Source organism: Apodemus sylvaticus, chromosome 6, assembly GCF_947179515.1.
Source record: "Apodemus sylvaticus chromosome 6, mApoSyl1.1, whole genome shotgun sequence".
NCBI classification, from domain to species: Eukaryota; Metazoa; Chordata; class Mammalia; order Rodentia; family Muridae; genus Apodemus; species Apodemus sylvaticus.
This window is the reverse complement of record NC_067477.1, coordinates 135,874,000-135,884,953: the sequence shown is the minus strand read 5'-3', so window position 1 is coordinate 135,884,953 and position 10,954 is coordinate 135,874,000. Positions and strand designations below refer to the sequence as shown.

The window sequence follows — 10,954 nt, the reverse complement described above, 5'->3', positions numbered from 1 at the left end:
CCACAGCAGCACCCGGCCTGTGATCCTCCTGCTCTGGTGGCCCTGAGTCCCCCACCTGCGCGTGACTCCTCCTCCTCTCGTCTCTATTCCGCAGCGTCCGCACCCTGGCGACACGCTGTTTTGGCGACCGCACCTGCGTCGGGGTGGGGTAGGGGACACTCTGGAGGTAGAAGGGAAAGCAAGGAGGGTCTGGGGAACACCGCGGTGCGGCGTGAGCCACTTAGCCTATGGTGGCGGGCCCCCGCCGCCTGGAGCCTCCCACCCGCGGGCTGCGGCACCGATGCGCTGTCCGCGGTGCTGACGCCGGCCGGTGGCTCAGTCGGGAGGGGGAGCAGACGTCCTGGTTCCCGCCACGCCCGGAGCCCAGAGAGGCTGCCTGTCTTCGGTTCCCAAACCGTATCTTTTCCCCCAGATGACTCCGCCGGAGTCCTGGCGCTGCGATCGGATCGGAACAAAAAAGGGTGAGCAAAGGGAACTTAAACTTCTGGCTAGAGGCGGAGAATCGAAAATCGGGTTTGGCTCCCGATGGCCCCCAGCCCCTGAGACCTCAAAGCACCAAGTTGAACAAAGTTTCCCAGCGGCTTGAAAAAGGAAGACATTCAGGAGTCCAAGCGCAGGGAAGGAAGGACGCGGTTTTCTAGCGAGCTGGCAGCCAGCGCGGCGGTGGGACACCTACTCTGCTGGGACGCACTGTTGCGGCCAGAACGACCCGGAGGCGTCGCAGCAGCCCAACTCTCCACCCATTCCTCCCTTCCTCACTCACCCCTCCCCAACACTCCGCCCCGGGCTCGGATGACTCCGCCTCTCCGTGCCGGGTAGCTCTTCAGCCGTAGCGGGGAAAGGAAGGGAGCGTTTCCCCGGAGGACTCGCCTTGGCTCTGAGGCTCGCTCGGAAGCTCAATTACACCGGAGGACCAGGACTGCCCGCGCAGCCTGCGCCTAGGCGAGACCGATCCCCAGCAGCTTCATGGGACGCTCCCGAGGACTCCCTCTGTGCCCTGCCACGGTGCCCCGATTCTAGGCGTCCGGACTCCACGGTTCACCCTGCCCGCAGCCCGCGGCCTGTCCAGAGTGGAGTATGCGGCCCGGGGTCCCGTGGACTCCGGCCACCGGGCGGCGCTGGCCTAGCTTCGGAGCCAGGAGCCCGAGGGCAGCAAGTGAGGAGCCGCGAGAGGCAGAAAGGCGTCGGGGCGCGGAGAGAAGCGCTCCAGCCCGGGTGTCCGCTGGGCCGGACGACCGCTGCGTGGCCTGAACGCCCGGCAGAGGCGGATCGCCCTGCCGCCCCGGTTCCGGGGAGACTGCAGGGGGCTCCGCCGCGGCCCCTGACTTCTGGCCACCATCCTCACGCTCCTGCTCCTACGGCGGGGATGTCACGGCCCCGGCTCCGAGCGCCGCCCCAGCCCCGGGGCTGAGCTGCGGACCATGTCCTCCCGCAGCCCCCGGCCCCCGCCCCGCCGCTGCCGCCGCCGCCTGCCGCGCCCCTCCTGCTGCTGCTGCTGCTGCCGCCGCTCGCACCTCAACGAGGACACCGGCCGCTTCGTGCTGCTGGCCGCACTCATCGGCCTCTACCTGGTGGCGGGCGCCACCGTGTTCTCGGCGCTCGAGAGCCCGGGCGAGGCGGAGGCGCGGGCGCGCTGGGGCGCCACGCTGCGCAACTTCAGCGTTGCGCACGGCGTGGCGGAGCCGGAGCTGCGCGCCTTCCTCCGGCACTACGAGGCCGCGCTGGCCGCCGGGGTCCGCGCCGACGCGCTGCGCCCGCGCTGGGACTTCCCTGGAGCCTTCTACTTCGTGGGCACCGTGGTGTCGACCATAGGTGAGCGGCGCGCCCCGCGCCTTTCCTCTGTGCGCCTGTCACTCGCTACCCTTTCCACCGATCGGAGACCGGGCCGGCGTCCCCGGGATCCTCCTTTCCGTTCTGATACCCTTTTCCTACTTCTGTCTCGCTCTCTGTCCTCTCTCGTCCTCCTACTTTTCTTTCCTGCATTCGGAGCGAGAGGTGGCCCGAATGGACCATCTCTAGCTCTTTCCTATCAGCTAACACTCATTGACTGTGTGTCAACCAGGAGCCAGACACTTTGAAGGCTCCTTCTTCAGCCTCTGCTCCTTAATATTGTCCTCTGTAAAAGCGTATGTGCGAGTACATGTCAAGGGCTGCCATTTCCCACCCAGCACAGGCCCTACAAGCCTCAGGAATGATTACAAAAGCCATTTCTGCATCCATTCTCGGCGTTGTAATTTCCTCCTCTTCTGTTGACACTCCCCCGCCCCTCAAAGTAAAATCCGTTATTCATAAGTCAGCCCTTCCGCTTACTGTTTCACACCATTCCCTTGGTTTTCCCTTCACACACCCCTAACTTCTCCAAATTCTTGACCTCTTCTCTTTGTCTCCCCTTTTCCAAGCAGTAGCGGTGCCAACGAAGAGCCAGGGGATAGTCGCCTTTACTTTATACTTTGATATAAACAGCTCACATTTTCACAACCTCCGGGGGAAATGTGCAGACTCTTGAGACACCCCACCCCACCCCCGCTTTTTTCAGCTAGATCGAAGTCTCCTCCCGCCACCACTCGGTCCACCCACTTCCTTTCCCCGGAGTTTGGCATCATGTAAAACAGCCACTTCCCCCATTTATTTAGGTGTACAGAGCGCAGAAGAAACAGACTTTGACAAGGCTTGCTTGTGGCTCCGCCCACTCTTTTTTCTGGGTCTCAGGGTTGGAGAAGCACTTTCTGGTCACACCAGTCGCCCCAAGAGGTGCTCTTCTACCGATGGATGCGACTGAGGAGAAAGGGGCTGTGCTCTCAGGGCTGCGAGGTGAGGGGCTTTGTGAACACCGTTTCCTTGTGCCAGTTCAGAGCATGGGGCACGGACTATCCACCGCCTGCCTACTGCTGCCTCATGGCTGGAGAGAGGTAGCAGGTTTACTCAGGATATGCACAGAGGAAGATGTCTCTCGGCATCTCTCTCTCTCTCTCTCTCTCTCTCTCTCTGTGTGTGTGTGTGTATGTGTGTATGTATGCATGTATGTATGTATAGTCTGTGAAAATGCTTCCTTGCTGACAGTCATTTTTCTTCCATGTCATGCTTGATCTGATTATTTTAAATAGAAAAGGCAAATATGGACTGAGTCTGAAGTCTATACAAATTAGATAAAAATACCCTTTAAAAATATATCATGTTGTTATGGTGATTGAAGAAACAAAATGACCCCCTCAAAAATCCCCTTTTAAGAGCTGCATCGAGTTGCTATAGCAACTAGAGGCATTTTTTAAGTGCTTTAAAAGTACTAAGGATGCTTAATCTTGGAGGATGACATCATGTGTTTATAGTTCATTGTTAACATGCACTCTCCTGTAAGCATTCCCTGTTGCCCTTCTACCTCCAGGTGTACCTGTCAACAGGCTACATCACAGTGTCTTCCTCCCAGTGACTTTCCTTAGCTTCCCAGCGGGCCTGCAGGATAAGCAGAATCTGTTGCCAGTGTTCTCTTCCCATACAGGCTGTGGAGCCCCGCCCCCCGCCCCACCCCGCCCCCACCCCAAGACCCTGCTCTTGTGGCCTGAACTCACATCGCGTCTCTCCTGGGCTTCACCCTCCCTTCAGAAGCTGTGATTCTGAACCCAGGCTTCTCTCTTGTCTTTGTGGACAAAATGAAGTCTGCTTCTCTGAAGATTGCTCCATCTTTAATCTCGATCTTTAATCTAGTGTCAGTATTGGCTGTTCTCTAGTCAAGTGGAAAGGAACTGTGTTCCCTCTCGATTTGTGGTTTCAGGTGTAGGAGGCAGTGTGCACAGACTATACCAACGCTGTGGCTGCGCTGTGAATGGCCCTGGCATGTTGCTTCCAAAATCTTCAGGGCAGCCAGGCATGGTGGCGCACGCCTTTAATCCTAGCACTTGGGAGGCAGAGGCAGGCAGATTTCTGAGTTCAAGGCCAGCCTGGTCTACAGAATGAGTTCCAGGACAGCCAAGGCTATACAGAGAAACCCTGTCTTGAAAAGACAAATCTGCAGGGCAACACTAGTACCAACCTGTGGCGGCTGAGGACCGAGCTGACCCTCTGCAGGAACCCAAGCGGCCATATGAGCAGTCTCTGCCACTGCCTGCTGGTGCAACACTGGGGACAGTGGTTTAAACTGATCCTCTTATGTCAGTCAAGCAAGTCCTGCCGAGTCGCTGGCCACGTGGTTCTCATCCCCACCTTCTCTGTGGAAAGAGTATTTGGATGAGATGTCAGCGAAGTCCTACGATGTCCATTTCTTTCTGCTTATATTTTTCTTTCCCTTTAAATGCCCATCTGTTATTATTGATGATATATTGATGAATGCAGACTTGCAGGGAAGCCCAGCCCAGCCAGGATCCTCTCTTCTGCCACCTCATCCTCTGAAGAGAAAAACTATTATGTTCTGGGCTTTATTTGATCAGCGACCATCACAGGATTTGTGTGGTTCATGCAGCAATGCGGAGTTCAGGGATCTACTTTTGTGTCCTGCCTAATGAAATAGAGTATTTCTCTCGCTGTTGTTTACCCGGATCATAGTTTTAGTTTGTACAACCCTTCGTTCAGTAACTACGAAGTATTGTGTGTATCAGGCCCAGTGCTATATTTTGAAAAAATCAATCTTTGTTCTATCTTCCAGGGATTTAAGCATATTCCAATATAGGCAGCTGAGAAGCAGCATATAGCCATCATCACTAAAGATGACCAGACACAAAGGAGACCTTCGGTCAAGTCTGTGTGGTTCAGTGTTAGGAGAGTTACCCAAGGTCATTCACCTTAATCCAGCATTGGAGTGTGCATAGTACACTAACTGTATACATATAGCAGTGGGGAATATCCTTGTGTGAAACTGAAATACTAATATCTATCTATCTATCTATCTATCTATCTATCTATCTGTGTGTTTCTGTCTCTGTCCTGTCCTGTCCTTCCTCCCCCCTTCGTGTGTGTGTGTGTGTGTGTGTGTGTGTGTGTGTGTGTGTATGCGTGGGCATGTGTGTGCATAAATCTCATACTAAGGCAGGGACTAGTTTTCTGGTCAGGCCAGCAACTGAGTAAGTACAGAAAAACTTCAATAACAACACAGATGTTTCAGGCAGATGAGGCAGAAGCAGCTGGAGGCCTTAAATGTCTGGATAGGCAAGAACCAATACTAGCCCAGAAAGTCAGAAACAGGACACAAGTGATAGCGAGAAGGGACATCCTGGTGAAGTCCGAAAGCTCTTGCTGTCAAGAACAGGTATTCAGGGTAGGTAACAAACAGGACAGAATTGCCTTTCAACAGTAGGCAGCACACAGGAAGGTTCAATCTGGCCATGTGTATTCAAGGCCAGATGGAACCTCCTGGTGAGAGGGAATGTTTGCCCTTGAAAGGAGCCCCATATCCTGAGCTGGGTGCTTTGCAACTGTGTAAACACACGCGTGTTCGCACAGCACAGACCCTGTGGGGAAGTGTGCCTACAATTACTCAGCGGTAGTTGGGGCTGTACAAAAAGTCTATTTGAGTAGCTCAAGCAAGATATTTAAAAAGTCCACTTTATACTCTAAATTATCCGTCTTGATTGCTCACATAGATCTGAAGCCCTGGGTAATTACTACTTCTCCCATTTACCCTCTGTGACATATTCCCTAGGGGGTTGGAGCTGAGTGTATTTTAATGTGACCGTGTTTGTATCTGCATTCCGCCATTTAACAAATACCCAGAGCAACAGAACTCGTGGCAGATGCAAGCTTGGCCTTCGGCGTGTGGTATCTGTGTCTCCTGGGATCAGACGTGCTAGCAGTGAGGACAGCAGCCCCTGCCCCTCGAGCTGCTGGGAAAACGTGGAGCAGTCCAAAGGGTATTAATCCATCACTTCACATCTTAGGAGATGCTTTATGGGTTTTCTTTGAAAAGATTAAAAGGAAGCTCTCCCTTGGGGATTTAATTATGCATCTGCTGTCAGATTTATACATACAGAAGAACATATTTGAAAGTCTTTCTCAAATGGCAGCTTGTTCGAAACAGAAATATATTTGCTCCCTTCTATTAGGTTTCCTGGTGGAGCTTCTTAGCTGTAAAGCTAAAATCATGCCGGCAGAGATGAGATGGTGTAGGTACGGGAGTTCTTGCTTTTGGCATAATTTAGTTTGCTGCTTTCAGAATTAGGCACACTTAACTATTTGTCCCTGAGATTAGTAACAAGTCCTAAACACACACATACACACACACACACACACACACACACACACACACACACACCTTTAAACCAAAAATATAGGTTTTTAAAAATGTTTTTATTGCTGCAGAGGAAACTAAGATATTAAAAGACCGAACTGTCACTACCATAATTCATTTGGGTAATTCACAATTTCTTCTAACATGTATGTGGTGTAGCTGGAGGTGGCTTTGACACCAGGAGTGACATACGTGCCTGCCAAGGGGCTGTGTGGGGGAGAGCACCTCTCTCACTTACTTCTTTCATTAACTGGTTTTTGTTGGAAAGTGATTCTGTGTCAGAATTGAAGGATGTTGGGGAAAGCGTACACTGGATTTGAAGCTGTTGAACAGAAGTACGGTCCTATTCCCTGTCCCCCCTTGTCACACCCCACTACTGACCCAGGCCACAGTAAACAGTGATTGTTCAAGCGAGCCAGAGACCAGATAGCACTGCTGCAGTCTGGCTCTTCCCGTGTCTGCAGGTCCTGGCTGATGCGGGATTGTAGCACCTACGTCAAGTCTACGTCTCTCATGGCCTCACACGTGGCTGTGAATAGGTGCACGCTGCTCTCCATAGTTGATGTTTCCTGACCGCAGGCTAGCTGGGTAGTTCCCGGTCTGGGCTATTTTGAGTAATGGCACAGTGGGCATCTCTATGCATATGGCCGGCTCCTTCTGTAGAGCATCTCCTCAGGGAGAGTCTCCAGCAGTGGATCGCTGAGTCAGAGGTGCTGCTGCTGTCACAGCTTCTGGCCAGCCATCTTGGAGGGAGGAGTTGTTGGCTCTTTCCCGAGGTGAGCTTCTGCTTCTACCAAGCCTCGGCCCTCCGCTAACTGCTCGCGGATGCTGGCCACCTATACACTGGGATTCTCCAGGATCCCGCTGACCTAGGAGTCCTCAGCCTCCATCGCTGCTTCCTGTGGGAAGCGCTGGATGAGAGAGGGCCAAGCAGATGCTGCTGCAGGTTGTCAATGGCTAAGACGAGAGGCACATGTGGCCTCCCCTCCTGTCCCTTAGGGGACGGTCCGTCATCGTTCCAAGTCTCAGCCAGCTGCTGGGGAGTCCAGTGCTGATGACTCTTTCCAAGGACCTTGGTCTTGAGTGGTTCAGAGTTGTACCAAATGGAGCAAAGGTATGCCCTTGGAGTTCTATAGCTGGAAGCACCATGAAGATGTTCTAGAATGTTCCCTCAGCATTTAAAAGAACATTCTGCTAAGAAAAGCCGGTCAGCAACCCATTGTAGAACAGATAGTGGCAGAATTATGCTGACTGATGATCCCGACCATTAGACCACCCTCAGATTAGCTAGCCGAATTCTCTCTCTCTCTCTCTCTCTCTCTCTGTGTGTGTGTGTGTGTGTGTGTGTGTGTGTGTGTGTGCGCGCGCACGCGCGCGCGTGTGTATCCTTAAGACGCAGTCCTGTGTGTAATGTAGCCCAGGCTGTCCCGCTGTGTAATGTAACCCAGGCTAGCTGTAACTTGTTATGTGGCCTCAGCTGGCTTAGAACTCATTTCCCAAATGTGAGAATTTCACCTGAAGCCTTCGAGGAGACCCAGAGCCCTTCCAAGACTAGAAAGGAATAAATTGTGTTCCTTGTCCTTCGCAAGGCCCATAAGTTGACTAAGGCTCCATAGCGGGCCCAAAAGGGCGCCGACCTCGCAAGCTTTAGAACAGCTTCTTCAGAACTGCCGAAGGCAGATGCCTTTCCCACTCACAGAGGGAAAGGACGGGCGAAGTGGGGAACAGGTGGGGGACACCGTTCGTACACACTGCTCAAAGCAGGAAGTCAAAGACTGAAGCAGGCTAAACTACTTCAAAGCTGCTACCTGGGCTTCTAGAAGAATCAGCATTCAGCCCTTGGTGAGGAAGACGGGGAAGAGATTGTAAAATGTTCTGATCTGCAGGTGACAGCCACAGACTTTAGTGTGTGCTTGCAGTCGAAGTACCCACATTCCCGGCTACAGTTGGCCTCTTCTGGCTTTGTAGGCTTCTCATATTAGGAGAAGCTAGGAGACAGCCAAAGGCTATTGGTCGGTTCCTGGGGTTATCCCAGCCCCAAGTCTTCCCTGAGTGCCTAGGCCCTCCCCTTAGCTCTGCCCGGTACCACTGACCCCAGGTTCTGGAATCAGCAGGAGGGCTATCAACCAACACAACCAAAATGTGTATGGAGCCCCAGGAGTGCACCCCGGGAGGCTCGAGGATCAGAGCTTCACAGTAGCCAATGCCACTGGAGCTGAGGGAGAAGGCAGAAGACCCCAAAGCTTCAGCATCTGGCTGTCTACAGGCCTGAGAGAAGATGAACACAGTGCAGAGAGGTGCTGGGAGAGGCAAAAGGGAGACTGAAGGTCCTTGGTCCTCCCCCCATGCCAGTCCTTCCCCATGCCGGTCCTCACTCATGCTGGTACTTGGCTGCTTAGGTCCTGGCCCTGGGAAGTTCCTAACTACTGCCATTCTATAGCAGTTCCCACTTCTAGTCCTTAGAAGCAACTAGACCTCCTCCCGTGGCGAGTGGCTGTACTGAAGGAGGCTTTGGAGCCTGACTCGCTGTCACTATCTTGGGCTCCGACCAGCTACATGCCTGACTCAATGCATGACCAGGTCGCTAATGACCTGAGTCTGGGCCTCCTGAAGGAGGGTTCTATTTGGCTCCCTTGCATCTCAGGGGACCCATTCCGAGGTGACCGTGGTGGAAAACTCAGTGCCTTAATGTTTCAAATTTTATACTCCCTTGTCTTCAGGATGGCTGTGGTAGACTGGAAAGACAAGGTCCCCGTGTTTCCCACCCTGCACAGTGTGAGGGAATCAGCTAGAGACTTCCTACTTGGCAGCCTATACTTGTCTACAGTGGGATTTCAGGGCCCCATTCCACACAGCCTCTCCGCTCTATCTAGACCTCTGGGCACTCTGGAGCCAGGGGACAGAGCAAGGGGTGGTGGCTGTGCAGCTTTAGGCAGAGCTGTCCCAGCGCTCGGGAGGTGGAGATGGGTGGACCCTGGGCCTGGCTGGCCAGGTAGTCTAGACTCCATGGCAAGTTCCAGGTCTGCCAAAGACTATCTTAAAAAGAGGGAAAAGGCTGGGCAGTGGTGGTGCACGCCTGTAATCCCAGCACTTGAGAGGCAGGGGCAGGCGGATTTCTGAGTTCGAGGCCAGCCTGGTCTACAGAGTGAGTTCCAGGACAGCCAGGGCTACACAGAGAAACCCTGTCTCGAAAAAACCAAATCCAAAAAACCAAAAAACCAAAAAAAAAAAAAAAAAAAGAGGGAAAAAGAGATTGGGGCTATAGAGACGACCTAAGTCAGGAGTCGAGCACGCGTTGCCCTTGCAGAAGACTTGGATTTGGTTCCCAGCACCCCCATGGCAGCTTACAACCATCTATAACTTCAGTTCCAGAGGATGCACCCCTTCCAGCCTCTGCAGGTACCACACATAAGTAGTACATGGATATATGTACATACAAAACACACATATACACAATAAAAGTAAACACATTTTTTGAAATGGTATGTTGATGGCCCCAGGCCTCCCTGCGTGCACACTGTTCCTATTGCTGTGGTGAAACAAGGCACACAGAGGAGTTCTGCTTACTGATTTGCTCCCGTGGCTGGCTCGGTGGCCTTTCTGATAGAACTCAGGACCACTAGGCCAGAGGTGACACCACCCACAGTGCCTGGGCCCTCTCCGCATCATACATCAAGTTAAGGAAAATGCCTACAGGCCTGCCTGCAGCCAGCTCTTGTGGAGGCCCCCTCCTCGCCATGACTCCAGCTTGTGTCAGGTTGATAGAGGACTAGGAAGCACCCTTTCTCAGACACAGACACATCACTGTGAAGACAGAACTTTTCCTTCTTATTTATTCCAACAGTACACATTAGTAAAGATGTCACAATATAAAGCATTTTCAAGCTTACAAAGTCCCACACGCTTTAAAAATTAAAACAATTAAAAACTGGGTCTCTTTAAGATACTTCTTTTAGAAATCCAGTCTTTAAAATCTAATGCCTTTCAGCTGCAAGCTTCTATAAAATGAAAAATAAGCTAAATACTTTCTTACTTCAAGAGGAAAGAACCAGGTTCAGCTATGATCAAAGCAAAGCAAAACCAAACTCCCACAGTGTAAATAACTGAATGTCCAATGTCTGGGATCCTGTCCGTCTTTTAAGTTCCTCCTAAGGGCTCGGGTCAAGTCTCTGGCTCCGCCCTCTGTAGCACTCAGACTGTTTTCCAGGCCCCATCTGGCTCCGCTCCCCGCTGCTGCTGTTCTTGGTGCTCATCCCATGGTTCTGGCATCTCCAAAACACTGGGGTCTTTTGCTGCAACTGGGCTGCACTTTCAGCAATAGCCTCTCATAGGCTCTCTTTGTGGTGCCAAACCTCAATTTCTCTGCATGGTCCCTTCAGTCCTGGGCCTTCAGCTACCACTGAGGCTGCACCTGCTCCTTCCCCAGTGACCTCTCTCTCCTGGCCTCTCAGTCCAAGGCCTCAGCTTCCAGAGTGAGGTACATTCTGTGTGTGCCTCCTAAGTCACAGCTGGCCTTGCCTTGTTGGCGAGTCTTGAGCTGTATCACCACCCTGGTGTGTGTGTGGGGGGGGGGGGGGTCCCTCTGGGTCTCTGCCACATCCACAGAGTAGCATCCACCACTCTGAAATGGACTCTGTCCCCGGGGCATGTCTCCTGTGCTGTTACATAACCCTCGTGGTGATATGGTTTGGTTTGGTTTTGAGGCAGAATTCCAAGTAACTTAGGCTGGCCTTGAGCTTG

At 52.8% G+C, this 10,954-nt stretch overlaps 1 protein-coding gene across 1 annotated transcript in view; it reads left to right on the top strand.

The window, feature by feature from the left end:
* The first annotated feature begins 785 nt into the window (after positions 1 to 785).
* The window catches only part of Kcnk12 (potassium two pore domain channel subfamily K member 12), a 41,753-nt gene continuing 31,584 nt past the window's right edge, over positions 786 to 10,954 (top strand). The window contains exon 1 of the mRNA XM_052186576.1: positions 786 to 1,812. Within this exon, the coding sequence (XP_052042536.1) occupies positions 1,422 to 1,812 (391 nt within the window). The 5' untranslated portion in view covers positions 786 to 1,421. The remainder of the gene's footprint in view (positions 1,813 to 10,954) is intronic.